Raw genomic sequence first — 18,320 nt, 5'->3', positions numbered from 1 at the left:
GTGGCAGAATCAGGATCTCAGAGTCACATAAGTATTGAAAATAAGGTGTTCACTATACAAATGAGATCTTACACGCATATGTAAAAATCTAGAGAAGAGGGGACTCATACCATCAGAGAAGATCACTAACTGTGAGTCTGAATTAGTAGTCTAGAGAACACATCAGCATTTGTAAGAATATCCAAACTGTGAGTGCAAGACCACACAAATGGATCCTTGACACATAGTTGATTGAGATATTCATGGAAGCCTACAACTCGAGAAAAATGGGAATCAAGCACATGGCATTTTTTTTTCATGATACTCTTGACTGGCAGGGCCAAAATCAGGAAAATGGGCTGATGTCCAACAGCCCCCTTTGCATCTATCACACCTTAAGATGGCTCCAAACACAGAAATGGCTTCTTCACTTCTATGTAGAAGCCAAATCTCAGGCCAAGTTAGGCTACAGGAAAATTTGACCATGTAATCAAAACGGGAAGGGAAATGTAGTTCCCAACATTACCCACATTGACAGGACACAATGCAGAAGAACCACCTCAAATGCTGTATCTTATAACTCATGGTCACAAAGCCGCTCTTCCGTAAAAGCCTATTGTCCAATTTCCAATCACAAGCAAGTACAAAGAGCAAAGGGGAAAAGTTGAAAATGGCAACTCACACGAGACTATGCTTTTGAAGAGCTCTGCAAAATTACAAATTTCTGCTAGCTGTTGTAAAGAATAAGGTTCCTCCGGCCAAAATAAATAAATAAATTCTCAGTAAGGCAGGAAATATATTATGGGTGATATCCAGCATCTGCCACACTAAGCTAGTAAGAAAACCCCAACAAATATAAAAATGTCATTGTTCTGACAACCCCTTAAAGAATTTAAGGAACTAAGGAATTAAAACTACTCGCATATTAAAAATACACTTCAAATCACCATGAGTCCAACAAATTGTAAAGATAGGTTTATTTACTGAAATGTAGGGGAGAAACCACCACCTGTAAAACTTTGTATGATAGCTGAAAGAGTACTTGGAGAGCTATTTTTCACCTAATTGTTTTTCTGTAAAAGAATGGAAAGATGTGCCGCATAGGTCCACTTCGATGAGGTGCTCACAAAGGCAGTACCATATTTACAGTTTTTATAAGGTTTCTGTCCTGGTGTGGATTTTCTGAATCCACTGAAGGTATGCATTCACTCGCAGGAGAACTTCCCGCATCACCTAAGTAGTGTCTGTCTGTAGTGTGTGTTCGTATGTGTCTCCTTAAGGATGAGGAGCAACTGAAGGCTTTCCCACACTCCTTACAGTCATAGGGCTTCTCCCCAGTGTGCACTCTCATATGTATTGGCAAAGACGACGGCCACTTGAAGACTTTCCCACACTCCTTACATTCATAAGGTTTCTCTGCAGTGTGTGTTCTCACGTGCTGTTGCAAAAGTTCAGGCCAACTGAAAGCTTTCCCACACTGCTTGCATTCGTAGAGCTTCTCTGCGGTGTGCCTTCTCATATGTTTCTGTAAGGATATGTGGCAATAGAACGCCTTCCCACACAGCTTACATTGATACGATTTGTCTCCAGGGTGCATTCTCACGTGTTCTCGGAAGCAGGCAGACAAATTGAAGGCTTTCCCGCATTGTTTGCATTCAAAGGGTTTCTCCCTCATGTGTGTCCTCATATGTCTTCTTAAAGATATGGGCCAGTTGAATGTTTTTCCGCACTGATTGCATTCATAAGGTTTCTCTCCAGTGTGCACTCTCATATGCCCTCGAAAGGATGAGGGGTGGCTGAAGGCTTTCCCACACTGGCTACACTCATAGGGTTTCTCTCCACCATGGGTCCTCTCATGTCTTCGGAAGGATTGGGGATAAATGAAGGTTTTCCCACATTGTTTGCATTCATAGGGTTTCTCTCCAGTATGAATCCTTTCGTGTCTCCGAAAGGATTGCAGGTAAATAAAGGTTTTTCCACACTGTTTACATTCATAGGGTTTCTCTCCAGTGTGTGTTATCATGTGCCTTCGAAAAGCTGAGGAATAGCTGAAGGCTTCTCCACATTCTTTACATTTATGTGGTGTCTCCCCGGTGTGTGATATCATGTGTCTTCGAAAAGTGGAGGAATAGCTGAAGGCATCCCCACATTCCTTACATTTATAGGGCTTCTCTCCAGTGTGTGTTATCATGTGCCTTCGAAAGGTGGAGGAATAGCTGAAGGCTTTCCCACATTCCTTACATTTATAGGGCTTCTCTCCAGTGTGAGTTCTCACATGACTAGTAAGACTTGAAAAATCAATGAAGGCTTTCCCACATTGCTGGCATTCATAAGTTTTCTCAGCAGTATGAATCCTTACATGCCGGTTTAGGGAAGAAGTACGAGGAAAGGTCTTTCCACATAATTTACATGCGTAGGTTCTCTCTCCATTGTGGGTCCTCACATGCATTCGAAGGTGTGAACGACAACTATAGGCCCGCCCACACTCCTGACACTGATATGGTTTGTGTCCACTGTGCACAGCGATGTGACTCTTGGGGGAGGAATGATGCACGAGGACTTTTCCATATGCACTACATTCATACTCTTTTATTCCAGTAAGAGTTTTCTGGTACAGATTAAGATCTGGAATCTGACTCGAGCCTTCCCCACACTGATCGTTACTTTCAGAGAGCTTCTCCACCACACGATTTCTGTTAAAAATGAGAAGCATGTCATCATCAATGGTTTGATTAATGATTTCTTAATATTTACTATTAAGTATTAGGATTACCCATTCATCAATTGTAATGAATATGCAGGCTTTCTGCCCTATCGGACAAAACAGAAAAAAACTGAGTATCCTGGAAGGGAATTCAACCATAGGCATTATGAAAACAGTGTTTCTTAAACATGGGCTTTTCCTCCTAACTGTTTTGATCTGAATTGTTTTTATTTATTTATTTTTTTACATTTTTAAAAAATATTATTTATTTATTCATAGAGACGGGGGTGGGGGCAGAGACACAGGCAGAGGGAGAAGCAGGCACCATGCAGAGAGCCTGACATGGGACTCGATCCAGGGTCTCCAAGATCACGCCCTAGGCTGCCGGCAGCACTAAACTGCTGCGCCACCTGGGCTGCCCTCTGAATTGTTTTTAACACTCAACATCAACATATTTAAGACATTTTTCTGTAAACACTCTCAGTGAATAAACAAATTTGATCTAGGCTCCCATAAGTGTTTTTATTTTGTTTGCTTCTTCAATTTCATGACACACTAAAATTCTCTCCTGGAATAATGCTTTCTCTTGTGAGCGCAACTCACCTCAGATGTTGCCCCTGCTTCATGCGCTGATCTTCAGTGCTAAGTTCTTCCCAAATTTTCCCTAAAACAGAGGCCCAGGAATCATTTCTGGTGGACTTTGTTATTTTATGTTCCTTGGGTATTTTATTCCCATGAACATCCTGCTGAGAAACTGACCCACTGGCTTTAAATTGAGTCTCATCATCTGAAAGCAGAAAGGGAACAGGGTTTAAAAAAAGAAGGTACCTGCTGGTCAGAATGACACTGAAGTTTGGCTGTGTCAGGACTTCATCAATAACATGTACAAGGGGTCAAAGTGGTAAGCAATTTAATAAACACAGAATTGTCACAAGATTACATAAACTTCACTGGGCTCCTTAATGACTCATGAAATCTATATTCACTGATGACGCACAGGGAGCTATACAGATAGAAAAAAATCAGTTTAATGCAGAGATTCTCATTCTCATGCAGAAACTATTAGATTGTAGTTCTGTGGTGGCTGTGTATTTCCTTTCCACAATCCAAATCCCGAAACGGGTTTGACGTGCAAGAAATGCTTGTTCTCTAAGTGACTAAGTGAAGGAATGTGGTCGTTCTTACCCACTGAGGCCAGGTTTTTCAAGTTTTCCAGCATCACCTCTCTGTAGAGCTTCCTCTGAGCAGAATCTAGCAAAGCCCACTCCTCCACAGTAAAGTCCACAGCCACATCCTCAAAGACCACGGAGTCCTAAAACACCCAACATATGTGCAGAAGGAAAGTTGAGACTCACTGAGCAACTGGATTCAATGCACAGGAAATTCAAATAAGGCTCTGTGGTTACCTGCCATCTCCTCTATGACTTGATCATCAGATCATCAGATCGATTACTCTATCCACACTCACACCCTCACAGAGTTAACAGCACCACACACACTGAACTTATCTTTACACTTTTACTGCAACCACATCAAGTCTCATTCTTCCTTAACCAAATGGTTCAGACCACCTTGGAGAATTCACAGAAATGTTCTACTAACGGAACAAATATTTGCATTTTCAGACCCATCGATCCCTTGTGACACAAACGGCTTCGGCTCACACATTATGCACCACATCACTCACTAAGCACCACATCAAGTGCCAGGTCAAACCAGGGTGAGGTTTTATGAAATAGGAACACAGTGAAGGACTGGGAACTTCTTCTGCTCCCCTTGCCAAACCCAGAAGGCTTGTGGGAATCCTCCTGCAGCAGGGGCCAGCTCACCATATCATCTTAAAGAATGCCACACCATAAGTAGACAGTTTCTGCTGGCTAAATGATTCAACTCTTTTGAAGAAGTAGTGCTAATGTATTTGTGTAATACAGGACTCAGACGAAAGTTATTGAGGAGTTGGAGTTCAGGAAGGAGGACACAGATGGGAGAACTCAGACCTGCATCCATTCCCTACACTCCCTAGACTCGGTGCACCTGCCCCGCCCCCCTCCAAACACACACAAATGACAAATAACAAAACAGCTCTTCCCACAAGAGCCATGTAAGAGCATCCTCGCTGACCTTGAGGATAAGGATGAAAGTCCCACCCTGTGAAGAAGTTAGCAGAAGTCAAAAGTATCTGACAGTGAGTTTGCCCGAGATTATAAAATACATAAAGGGCTAGGCAGTGCCTTCCTACAACGGACACCCTCTCTCATATCAAGTTCCAGGTAGAAGCGGCCCCCCATACCTCATCCTTGAGGCCGTACTCTCAGATTCCCTCCGTTCCATGTCCCTCCCCTGTTGGGCACAAGAGAACCTCAGGCCTACCCCAAGAGCACAGAAACCACTGAGCTGCATCCTTCCCTTACACTTTTTTTTTTTAAGATCTTATTTATTTATTCATGAGACGCACAGAGAGAGGCAGAGACACAGGCAGAGGGAAAAGCAGGCTCCCTGCGGGGAGCCTGATGCAGGACTCGATCCCAGGACCCCAGGATCACGCCCTGGGCCAAAGGCAGACACCCAATCGCTGAGTCACCCAGGGATTCCCTACAGCCTGTTTTTTTGTTTGTTTGTTTGTTTGTTTTTTAAAGTTCCTCAACCCACGGACATCTGAGAGCAGGAGAAAATACTCACATTCAACGATTCTGATGCCAGAATGCACTTGTTCAACAGAGAAGCAGTTTAGCAGGCAAGCCCCCATTCCTGGCAGGGGAACAAGGGCGGCCCCCGAGACAGCTGACCCGGCCTTTGCTACCTGCAGTGCTCCTTCCAGGGAGTTTCACACCGAGCGTGCAGAAGGCGGGACATTTCAGGCCTCAGCTTTATCCGTAGACACAACTCTGGGCCAGGCTGGTGTCTGGGAGCCTGACGGATTAACTCGCTGTGCCTGAACTGCGGTGCACACAGGATTGTTAACACTGAACACCAGCCTTCCTTCTGGGAGGTGGAGTAGAAATCCCAGGCAGAGTCTCAACTGAGCCCCTCTGGCAGAAACATTCCATGTGTTGTCACGCCTCGCTGCTGGTGCTTTCCGGGGGGCTCCAGTGGGAAAGACAGGCATTTGTTTCCCTCGGACTTTCCCCCATATGCCCCTGCCCTTGGCTAGCTTTGCTGTGTGTCCTTCTGTTGTAACAGATCATAGCCGAGGCAAGCTGTACGCTAAGCCGCGGGGGTCCTACTAGCAGGGCACAAGGGTGGTCTTGCTGACACCAGTCCTGGTTGGCATCAGTGGTGGGATTTGCTAGAACACCCCTGACTCACGGAAATAGAGCAAAGGGCTGTTCGGGAAGACGAGGGGGCCCGGGTGGCCAGGGGGTCGTATGGGATGTGCAAGAGCAGCTGAGCTGCTGTTGGCTGTGAAGCAAGAGCGGACAGACGGACAGGTCTGGCCGCAGGAGGCCTGGCACACTGGGGGAACGGGCTGCTTTTGGCAAATGCTCCCTGAGCAGAAGGAGAAAAACTAAGCGTGGCTTTTGTGAGGTCTTTGATTTTTGTTCACTTCTCCAGGCACAGGGAGAAAGGGCCCCCAAGTGACCAAGGTCAACTATGGATGGGCAAAAAATATAAAAACTTTGTGTTGCACCGGGAGAAAAAATTAGCTAAATCCGTTTCTAGAGCTGGAGCAAAATTAGATAAACCAAGGGCCGAGCGGGCAGGGATCCTCTACCCTTTCTTCTACCTGTTGCTGCTGGGCCACGGCCTCCTGACCCACCCATGCACTGGAGCCACATCTTCCCGGGCAGCTGCAATGTTACCCATATAACCGCTGGATTTACTACCAGGGTCTCATCGTGGCTTAAACTTCATCTCCAAAAAAGGTATGTTGAAATCCTAATCCCTGATACCTATGAATGGGACCTTACTCGGAAAGACGATCTTTGTGAGCATAACCAAGTTAAGATAAGGCCGTGAGGACAGGCCCCATTTCAATCTGGCTGGCAGCCTTCTAAAAAGAAAATGCCATGTGAAGCCAGAGACACACAGGGAAGGTGGCCACATGAAGGTGGGATGCAGAGATCGGAGTTCCCTGTCACAAGCAGAGGCCAGGGGCCACCAGAAGCTGCAAGGCACAACCCTTCTGCCCCTTTGATTCCAGACTTCTAGCCTCCTGAACTCCAAGAGCACCAGTTCCTAAGCCACCCAGCTACGGCAAGTCATTATGGCAACCCTACAAAACCTACACAGGCTTTGAATGAATTTGTGCTGACAAAGAAGAGGGGAAGGGGATTTTTCTTATTTAAAACTGTTCTGCTTTGTGGCTACTGCACCTGCATTCAAGAAAAAAGCTGATGCAGATGATTTGTGCGTGTAATTTCATAAATGCCAGAGGGACCATCGCATCATTTAGGTCTCTACACCAAATAACTTTTCACTGAGTTTTTACCCACTGGAGGTTCAAAGCAAGAGGGAAACAACGAAGAGACAGGCAATCTCTAAATGGAGATACACTTTGGGAAGTTTTAGTACAAGTCTTCAGCTTGTCAAAGAGCTCTTATGAAACCCTATTTCTTTTCTCTCTCTTTTTTTAAAGATTTTATTTATTTACTTGGGACAGAACAAGCAAGAGAGCGAGCCTGAGCCAGAGCACAGCGAGAGGGAGAAGCAGACTCTCCACTGAGCAGCAAGCCTGATGTGGGACTCAATCCCAGGATCCTGAGATCATGACCTGAGCCGAAGGCAGATGCTTAACTGACTGACCCAGCCAGGCGTCCCCGAAACCCTATTTCCGATGGCATCAGAGAGTGACTGTCCACCAGTGGCTCACGTGGACTCAGAGACAAGACAACAGGAGCTCGGGAGAGCAACACCTGCACCCTGGAACACAACTCCGTGACCCTGCAGGGTCTCGCCTTTGCCGCTGCTAAGGAAGGCCCCTAGTGACTCGGGGAATGCTGAGTTCCGAACGGCCTGAACTTGACTGTAAGCTCACGATGGGCTGCGTCAGCCTCAGAACACACCGGACCGATCCAGAAGCAGGTATAAGCTCCACGATCAGGACTCTGTGTCAATACGGAGGACACAGGACACTTCTGTGAGGTCCTGACCTATGAAAATCTCAGGGCGGTCCGTGTGGGTCCCTCACAGTTGCCAGTGAGGAAGGCCTTGTTCTCCGATGAGACCATGTGAAATCAAGGCGTTCACTTCTGTTTCTGCCCACGCAGATCACCCCCCCCCCCAATGCCATCCACAGCAGCGAGGTAGACAAACTAGCGACATGGGCAACAGACCTGTCTGAAGCCGACCACCACACGCTGTCCCTCTGAACAAGGACCAGCCTGAATGCCCTAAAATAGGCCACAGTGGGAGCCTGCTGACCTGGCTGCTTAACGCATTCCTCTCAGGAAACCAACCTTGTCCCTGGAAGACACTGGGGTCAGCATCAACTTCCTCACCAGAGTTGTGCCACACGGTAACGGACACCTGAGGCCAGGTGAAAAATGCAGAAAAATAATACAATACAGAAATTTTGAAGATAAAGGCCCAGAATGTTCTATGACGTTTACCTCTATGGTTAATGGGATTTACTTGGACTGGGCAAGTCCAGGACCTCCTACAGGGCAGAGCCAAAATCAATACGGCATGTTGGTCTCACCCAGTTGCAAAGGGTCCTACTGATGATCACGCTGCTATAACGAGGTCTTGTCCGAGGCCCAAAGGACTGGGCTATTCAGAAGAGACAACCCAACAGGCCTGAGCGTCCTCATCCGTAGAAAGTCCTGCTTCCAAGGCTGGCCCTTGGCTGGTTCCTCGGAACTTAGATTTGAGGAGGCTCCCCACCACCCTGCTAGGAGAGGCTCCCTGTGTCTTTTTATGCAAGTAATGCCTTGTGCTGAAGCCCAGCTTTACTTCTGGGTGTCTGGAATCTTGGTCGGTGCCGGGCAGAGGGCGCCTCCATGATCAGCCCCCAATAAAAGACCTGCTGAGTCTCTCATTAGCTTCCCTAGTAGACAACACTCCGCATGTGCTGGCATGCTGGCTGCTGGGGGAACTCGGCAGAGCCTGCAAGATGTCACTGGGAGGGGCCCCGGGAACTCAACACCCGGTCTCCTCAGGACCTTTCCCCTCTGCTGCCCGTGCTCTGTGTTCTTGCACTATAATAAATCAGAGCCGTGAGCACACCTACCTGCTGGGTCATGAGAGTCCTCCTACGGAATCTGACCCGAAGGGTGGTCTTGGGGACCGCTACAGACTGACTTTTTGTACTCCCCCAAATTCATGTTAAATCCTAACTTCGATGTGAGAGGTGGGGCCTGTGGAGGGGCTTAGGTCATGAAGGTGCAGCCCTCAACAGTGGGATGAGTGCCTTTGCCCCATCCTCCACGTGAGGGCACAGTGGGGAGACCACTGTCCATGAACCAGGATGATGATCCTCACCAGACACCAAATCCCCCAGGGCCCTGACCTGTGACTCCGCAGCCTAAAGAATTGTGAGGGACAAACGTACATGGTTTATAAGAGCCCAGTCAACAGCATTTTTGTGATAGCGGCCCCGGGAGACGGATATAGGGACTCCCAATACACCCAGCTTGAAATCATCAAACACTTTAAATTTTTTTTTTAATTTTTTTTTTTTAATTTTATTTATGATAGTCACAGAGAGAGAGAGAGGCAGAGACATAGGCAGAGGGAGAAGCAGGCTCCATGCACCGGGAGCCCCACGTGGGATTCGATCCCGGGTCTCCAGGATCGCGCCCTGGGCCAAAGGCAGGCGCCAAACCGCTGCGCCACCCAGGGATCCCCCATCAAACACTTTAACACAATATTAATTTTTTAAATGTGCACTGAGAACCCACTATGTGCATAAGACTTTGCAGAAAGCTTTGTACACATTAGCTCATGTGTTCCTATAACTCTGTAAAGCAGGTATTATGAACACTGGCTCGCAGCAGAGGCAATGCAGAACAAACTCCCCTAGCCCCTGCACTTGTTTGATACACCTTACGGGGGTTTTGCTACTGTGACTGGAGAGAGAGAAAGAGAGAGAGAGAGACAGAGGGATTTACACGTGTATTTATATATACATTTATCTATATTCCTGTTGCTACTGACAGACACTTATGAATGACTGGTTGTAGGACAGAGTAAAGGAGAGAGAGCACGAAAGTAACCATTTGAGATTATACTGCAAATTGATACCTAAATTGCTCATAAATACATATACACATGTAACAACAAGCACACATGCATTAACTATATACACAGAACTACAAATACACGCATAAGTCTTTATGTACTTCCACATACCAGTTACATCCAGCGAGTGACGGGACCTGCCCCTGGGATTCACTTCAAGTGGGGTTTTTGGTGTGAAAGTTCTACATTTAGGGTTGAACTTCATTTCACAGAAGATTCTTTTTTAAGTTATCTCTCCACTGTACCTATGTCACACGCATTTTCCTGCACTGATGCTATATTACACAATAGAAAACTCTGAAATCAACTCATGATTCACATGTAATCATCCTAAGAGTCGCCAAAAAACATTTTATAATATGAAACAGTCATACATAAAAAAATCTTACCATTGGGAAATGATGTAATTAATATGCATAACCTGGAGTCCGGCTGGCTCAGTTGGTGACACATGTGCCTTCGGCTCAGGTCATGATTTCAGGGTCCTGGGATGGAGCCCCACATTGGGCTCCCCGCTCGGTGCAGAGTTTGCTTCTCCCTCTCCCTCTGCATCTCCCCGCCCTCGACTCGTGCTCTCTCTTGCTATCTCTCTCTCAAATAAATAAAATCTTTAAAAAGAAACCTAATATGCATAACCAATAAAGGAAAAACCAATAAAAGAATGTTCAAAACAGAACAAAGAATATATACATGGTATGAAGCTCACTGTTTTCCCTAAAACAATCAGGTAGAAACCAGGTATGTCTAGCACCTCACTCTTAGTCAACATTTTACTAGAGATCCAGTATCACCAGGAAATAAACTAAGGTACAATACTAGAAAAGAAGCACTTGCCTTTGTCTAAATCTAAAAATTGTATATACAGGACACCTACAGAACAAAAATGACAATCACAGAGTAAGATTTTTAACAAGAATCCAGGATAAAACTTCAGTATAAACCCAATTTCATTACCTAATTAATAGCAACAGCATGTTGGAAAAATTCTTTTTAAAAAGGTAACACAGGGGATCCCTGGGTGGCTCAGCAGTTTAGTGCTGCCTTCGGCTCAGGGCAAGATCCTGGAGTCCCGGGATTGAGTCCCACATCGGGCTCCCTGCATGGAGCCTGCTTCTCCCTCTGCCTGTGTCTCTGCCTCTCTCTCTGTGTGTGTCTCTCATGAATAAATAAATAAAATCTTTTAAAAAAAATAAATAAAAAGGTAACACAGGAGCACCTGTGTCTCAGTGGTTGAGTGTCCACCTTTGACCTGGGTCATGATCCCCGGGGTCTTGGGATCGAGGGCCACATCCGGCTTCCCGCAGGGAGCCTGCTTCTCCCTCTGCCTGTGTCTTTGCCTCTCTCTCTGTGTCTCTCACGAATATATAAATAAAATCTTAAAAAAAAAAAAAAAGAAGTAACACATACGATGGTAAAAACCAAATTTCATTAGTATTAAACAAGTAAAACGAAGGCTATGAGAAGAACCAAAAGGAAAAATTCAAAAACATTAAGGATACTACCCAAAACAAAAGGAAAGAAGGCACCCATTCTTAGAGGGGGGTACCTCACTATTACTAAGATATCAACCCTCCTAAGACAGACTTAATGGTCTTCATAAAATGTAATTAAATCCATAAACCAAGTGTGGTTGGGCAGGGACCTGACAAATACCAATTCTCCAAACCTCACAGAAGAACGGACGTCCAGGAGCAGGCAAAATGTTCTAAAGGACAAGGGAGAGCCCGCCTACACACAGCAAGGATTTTAAGGCAACTGTACACCTGACAGGATGGAATTCGGCCTAAATCGATGGGCAGCAGGTCCGAGGCTGCGGGGAGACCTGACCCACGGCGGGGCAGCCACTGAAGCGCAGCGGCAGACACTGCGAACACTTTAATGCAAAGGACAGGGACACCCTGATCTCTAAGTAAGAAAGATGCTCGCATCCCTACCTCTCCCACGGACATGAGCCAATTTACTGTAGATGAAAGCAAAGCGTGTTACAGGTAAGAGGCCACAGTAGTGCCCACGGCACGAGTCCTCCACGCTGCCAAGGAAAAGAAGAGACGTGACCTCTGGAATTCGCAGCCGACCTCCCGCACCCTGGGGAGAGGCACTCCCTTCTCCGCAGCCTCGCGGGGTGGGGGTGGGGGGTGGGGGTGGGGGTGGGGGTGGGGGTGGGGGGTGCCCTCTATTACCTCTATTTCCCCAGGGCCCTCTTTTGCCCGGAAGCCACGCGAGTGGGCCCTGGAAGGAACAGACCCGAGAAACTTACTCCACGCTGGGAGGGCTCTAAGGAGAAGGCTGAACAACCGGAATGTGAGACATTTCCTTCTTTTTCTGAAATTCACTCCGCTGAGAAGATTTCATCTTCGCCCTCACGCTCCATTTGGACATTTGCTAAAAACACCGAGGCTCCGCCAAGCCAACACGGATTTTCAAGGGGACGCAGCCGGGAGGGTGACCCCAAGGTCTCGCGCGGGGTCCCCGCCCTCAGGGCCCCCCGAACAAAGAGCCCCCCGCGGGCGAGGGCAGGAGGCCGCACCGGCGCCCGCGTGCACAGCCAGGGGCGGGGGCCGTTTCTCCTCGCCCTGAACACCTGCGTGCAGTCGGCGGCCCGCTACGCCCCCCGGGAGCGAGAACCGGGGTCGGGGTCACGGGGGGCCGAGGGCCTGCCTGGGAAGGGCCACCTGCAGGTCTCCCCACGCTCCTCGCGCGCCCCCGGGGCTGTCCTCGGGGAGGAGCCGAGCCCCCGGCCGAGGGCGGCCACGCGGGTCGGGACCCCCGGGGGCGGGGACACGCGGGCCCGCGGTCGCAGGAAGCCGGTTCCGGCCGGTTGGAACCAGCCCCTCCCGGTCTCGGACTCACCATCTCGCGGCCCGGCTCCGAGCTGTGCGGGCGTCCCCCCCGCGGGCCCGCGGGCGGGGCAGGTGAGAGCAGCGCGCTCCGCACACCTGGGGCCGCGCGGGGCAGGTGCGCTGGAGCGCGGGGGGCCGGCCCCGAGCCACGTCCACGCGGCCGCGGGCGTGCCCGCCCCCGCGCCTGATTGGACCGTGCTCGGGGACCTCCCTCTCCCAGGGCTCCTGATTGGACAGCTTTCCGAGGCCCGCCTCTGGTGCCCCTGATTGGACCGCGCTCCGAGCCCAGGCCTCTGATTGGCTAGCTCCCCGGCACCGCCCAGGCGCCCCTGATTGTTCTCCGAGAACCGCCCCTGTCGCTCTGATTGGACGGCGCTCCGTGGCCACGCCTCCGCACCTGAGTGACAGGCCGTCCGGACACACGTGGCCGACCCGCCCGCTCCGGACGCGCGCTCCGAGCCGCACCGCCTTGCGGCCCCGCGGGTCCGGCGTCTCCGGGCAGCGTGGCGCCCCGCCCGCGTCCTCCTCCTGGGCGGGCGGTCCCGGCTCGGTGTCCCCGCGGGGCGCCCCTGGTTGGAGCCGGGACGGGAGCCAGGGCCGGAGGGCCCAGGGTCGAGGTCACCGTGGACCTGTGCTCTTTGTTTAAGAACAAAGACCCTCCGCGGTGACGTCACCGTGTGGGAGGCCCAGGCGGGCTCCCCGGGTGACCTTTGACACCGGGGCCCCGCCCCCCGGGGCTGGAGGTCTGCAGACCGGGTCCTGGGGTCGCGCCCCGGAGCCGAGCGCGGCCGCCGTTAGGATCCGCAGGTGCGCGCTCTGCGCTGCAAGGAAACGGATGGACCCGCAGGGTTTTGACGCGTCCGCGGGGAATTGCGCTATGGAAGGCTGCGGTGGCCCGACGGCGACCGAGCTGCTGCGTTAACAGATGAAAAACAGAAAAAAGAAAAAAAAAGTCTGTGTGACGCTTTGGGATGGACCTGAGGACCCTTACCCTTGATGGATGGGCTGCACAGCCAAGGCACACGACACTGTCTAGGCTGAGACAGACGGGAGCTCCAGACCTCCTCATCACTTGTTTGATTTACAAACAGAACTTTTTAAAAAGATTTATTTACTTATTTGAGGGAGAGAGGGGCCGGGGGAGAGAATATCCAAGCAGACCCCACCGACTGCGGAGCCAGCCTCGGGCTCCATCTCACAACCCTGAGATCACCTGAGCAGAAACCAAGAGTCAGACCTAACCCACTGAGCCACCCAGGCGTCCCTGGATTCATAAGCTATTACAAATAGAGCACGATTATATAGGGGTTTTTTTGTTTTTTGTTTTTTGTTTTTGCTTAATATGGATCAGTAATGAATACCAAGTTTTAATAAGCCAGTATGAGATTCAGAAGTCTGCCTTAGGACTGGGGCCTGGCACAGACCTCCAGCACCCCTGTGTGCCAGCTGTGCATTCGGATAAATATCCTGTAAGCAACACTCCTTAAGGACATGTCATTTTTTTTTTTTTAAGTATTTTATTTATTTAGACACAGAAGGAGAGAGAGGCAGAGACACAGGCAGAGGGAGAAGCAGGCTCCATGCAGGGAGCCCAATGCAGGGCTCAATCCCAGGACTCCAGGATCAGGCCCTGGGCTGAAAGGCGGTGCTAAACCGCTGGGCCACCCAGGCTGCCCTCATTTCTTTATTAAGGTGAGAAATGAGGCTGATCTCTGAATTCTTCACAAAACATTCACCGCAACCAGAGAAAAAAGTAAAACGATGGTGACCTGAGGGGAAAGAAGTGTGAGTCAAGGTATTTAGGGTGAGATTCACACAAGAGACCTTCTCAAGGGAGGCCAGGGTGGCTCAGAGGTTGAGGGCCCGGCTTCGGCTCAAGGCGTGACCCCGAGGGTCCCGGTATTGAGTCCAGCATCACGTTCCCCGCATGAGCCTGCTTCTCCCTCTGCCTGTGTCTCTGCCTCTCTCGCTGTGTCTCTCATGAATAAATAAATCTTAAGAAAGAGGGAAAAAAATAAAAAGAGAGAGACATTCTCAAACATACGAGCTGGAACCAGGACAGGAAGGAGCAAGACCCCTTCCCTCCTGCAGCCTGCATCCTCCTGCAGCCTCTTCAGATGTAGCCCGTTAGCAAGTCCTAGTGCAAAGTACACGTGTGGTTTGCAGCATTTCCACCCCACTTCCACTCCACATCATAAAGCAAAGGATACAAGGTGAGGCCAGCAGAATAACAGCATCCTAAAGGTGCACACCCCCTAAGCAGTGGAATATGTCACTGCATGTGGCAAAAGGGACATTGCAGAGGAGATTAAGGCCCCTGAGATGGGGGTGACACTGGCTTTCCTGTGTGACCCCAGCATTCTCACCAGGCCCTCATAAGACAGAGTTAGAGCAGGGGAGTCCCAGAGATGGGCAGACCCCGCGCTGCTGGCAGCGAGGACAGAGGAGGGGCTGTGGCCCAAGGAATTTGGGTGGCTTCTAGAAGCCAGAAAAGGTAAGGGAACAGATTCTCTCTTAGGCTTTCCAAAAAGAACGTAGCCTTGCCAACACCTTGATTTTAGACTTTTGGCCTCCAGAACTATTATTTAAAAATTGGTTGTTTGGGGCAGCCCGGGTGGCTCAGCGGTTTAGCGCTGCCTTCAGCCCAGGGTGTGATCCTGGAGTCCCAGGATCAAGTCCCACATCGGGCTCCCTGCATGGGGCCTGCTTCTCCCTCTGCCTGTGTCTCTCTGCCTCTCTCTCTGTGTCTCTGTCTCTCATGAATAAATAAATAGAATCTTTGAAATAAATAAATAAATAAATAAATAAATAAATAAATAAATAAATAAAAATTGGTTGTTTTAAGTCACTAAATGTGTGGTAACTTGTTAGAACAGTAACAGGAAGCTCACATAGTGAGTCTGAAGCAGAGGAAAATAGTATTTTCCTCAGGTCACAGCACAAAGAATGCCTCTTCCCAATTTCATTTTTCATGAGACAATTCTGAACTTTCCATGTGCTCCTCCCACATCACTCTGCTCCTGCAACTGGACATCTTGGAGTGATCCAACAGAGAACGTCTTCGTGTTTGAAATGTAGCACATCTTAGATGATATTCTGGTGAGAAATTTTACCCACACCGTAAGCATCCATTTGTAAAACGTTAGGAAGGCCTGGTTTTTGCATTCCTCATAAGAGCATGTATTAATAATAACCACAACACAGGGAGAAGAAGAGCTCTTTAAAACTGTTACCCGGGATCCCTGGGTGGCGCAGCGGTTTGGCGCCTGCCTTTGGCCCAGGGCGCGATCCTGGAGACCCGGGATCGAATCCCACATCAGGCTCCCGGTGCATGGAGCCTGCTTCTCCCTCTGCCTGTGTCTCTGCCTCTCTCTCTCTCTGTATGACTATCATAAAAAAAAAAATAAAAACATAAAAAAAATTAAAAAAAATTTAAAAATAAAACTGTTACCCAACATTTCAACCCTACAGAACATGCAGTGAGTAACATTCTGAGCACTCCTGAATCTACTGCTAAGCTATATTAAATCCTATCCATTTACCATACTTTTTAAGATTTCTTGAAATAAAGAAAACATTACAGATAGAGTTGAAATGCCCTATGTATCGCCTCCAAAATCCAAGATCCCTTCCACCACTTCCCAGAGGAAACCATAATCACAAATTTGCTGTTTATTATTCCCACGCATACATTTGAATCCATAAACTATATGTAACATTATTTTCCCCACTTTCTAATTTTTTATTTTTTAGAAAGAGTTTATTTATTCATGAGAGACACACACACACACACAGAGAGAGAGAGAGAGAGAGAGAGAGAGAGAGGCAGAGACACAGGCAGAGGGAGAAGCAGGCTCCAAGCAGGGAGCCCAAAGTGGGAATTGATCCCAGGACTCCAGGATCACACCCTGGGCCGAAGGCGGCGCTAAACCACTGGGCCACCAGGGTTGCCCATACTTTCTAATTTTTTAGAGTGCATTATACACTATGCACACTCTGCAACTTGACCTCTTTATTCTAAAAGCTGCTTCATACTGATAAGTTATAGTGTGTTTCATTATAATGTTTAATGTAATAAAATGAAAGGCTACAAGAAACTGAAGCAGGAAATACACCTTCCAAATTACCAGAAAAGAAATACACTCCACCAATACAGCCAATAGAGTAGAAGACAGAAAATAAAAGAAGCTTCCAAAATGAGAAAAGTGACATGAAGTACATTAGAATTAAAGCCAACAACACTTACCACAGCAATAACTGGCATAAATGTGTCTTTTAAAAACAGATTTTCCGCTTTGAATCCTAAGACAAAATCCAACTATGTATGTATTAAAAATAAGATACAGGAGGAATCTAAAAAGTTGAAATTCAAAGGAGGTGAAAAATTATACCAAAATCAAACAGATTAGTTGTGTTGAAAAAGCAGAAGGGGTGCTATTATTCAAAGCAGACAGAGAGTCACTTCAGAATGATAAAGAGTTTAATTCACAATGAAGACCTGTCATGAATTATTTACAACAAATAAAAGAAAATAGAAAATGAAAACAATAGAAAATACAGAGAGGAAGTAAGAAGGATAGCAGTAGGAAACTGTAACTTAATCTTTTTGAGCTGATTATCTTTGAATCAACAATCTCAGTACAGTTAAGTTTCTCAAAGTACAACCGAAAGAGAAGGAACATCTGTGAAATCACGTGGTGTGCTTATTAAAAATGCATGTTACCGAGCACCAACTCTCACTTGTTAAATCTGAACCTCCTGACATGAAATTCGAGAGCCAATGATTAATAAGATTGATATAACAGACAAGCCAGATCCCAAAGCATAAAAACAGAGAATACAGCTTCTCCTCAATAGCTAGAGAACACCTCTAAAACTCCATCATGTTGTACACCACACAGTGAAACTCAACACGGCTCAAAGATTCAAGACAGTAGACGCACCCTCGGACCACAGCATAAAAAAGGCAGAAATTTAATAAAGATGACGGAAATCTACAGAAAGCCCACAGAAAACATCATACTCTGTGGTGAAAGACTGAATGCTTTTCCCTATGATCTGGAGCAAAACAATGAGGTCTGTTCTCAACAGTTCTGTCAACGCTTGTACTGAAGGACTGAGCCACTGCCATCAGACAAGAAAATGAATTTGTTTTTAAAGAGAGATGTAAATATATTTTGTAAGAGAGTTGTAAATATATTTTTTTAAGTAGGCTCCACACCCAACATGGGGCTGCAATCAGGAGTCGCACACTCTGCCCATGGGCCAGCCAGACACTCTTGTAAATATTTTTTAATATTTTATTTATTCATTTGAGAGAGAGGGGGGAAGAGGGAGAAGCAGACTCCTCACTGAGCAGGGAGGCTGACACAGGGCTCAATCCCAGGACCCCGTGATCATGATCGTGACCTGAGCTAAAGGCAGATGCTTAACTGACTGAGCCACCAGGTGCCCCAACAGTTTTTTAAATATGTGAAAACAAAGCTAAACTGAAGCTCTCCTCTGGTTAAATCCTCACCTCGGATGCTCCAATGGCTCACATCTCAAATATCAGGTTCTCGGAAAGCCTCTGAGGTTGGTCCCTCTTATGTTACCTACCACAGAGAAAAATCTGTAAT

General features: G+C 47.8%; 1 protein-coding gene across 12 annotated transcripts in view; it reads right to left on the bottom strand.

The window, feature by feature from the left end:
• Window positions 1-932: 932 nt before the first annotated feature.
• LOC121494790 (zinc finger protein 555-like) overlaps window positions 933-18,320 on the bottom strand; it is a 45,476-nt gene continuing 28,088 nt past the window's right edge. For 2 of the 12 annotated variants that reach the window (XM_041761704.1, XM_041761711.1), the window contains 3 exons: window positions 3,869-3,995; window positions 3,287-3,470; window positions 933-2,672 (listed from right to left, as the gene is read on the bottom strand). In XM_041761704.1, the coding sequence (XP_041617638.1) occupies window positions 1,103-2,672; window positions 3,287-3,470; window positions 3,869-3,995 (1,881 nt within the window). In that variant the 3' untranslated portion in view covers window positions 933-1,102. The other 10 variants (XM_041761719.1, XM_041761720.1, XM_041761706.1 and 7 more) reach the window with 9 other exon arrangements.

This window comes from Vulpes lagopus, chromosome 7, assembly GCF_018345385.1.
Source record: "Vulpes lagopus strain Blue_001 chromosome 7, ASM1834538v1, whole genome shotgun sequence".
NCBI classification, from domain to species: Eukaryota; Metazoa; Chordata; class Mammalia; order Carnivora; family Canidae; genus Vulpes; species Vulpes lagopus.
This window is presented reverse-complemented; position numbering and strand designations above follow the sequence as displayed.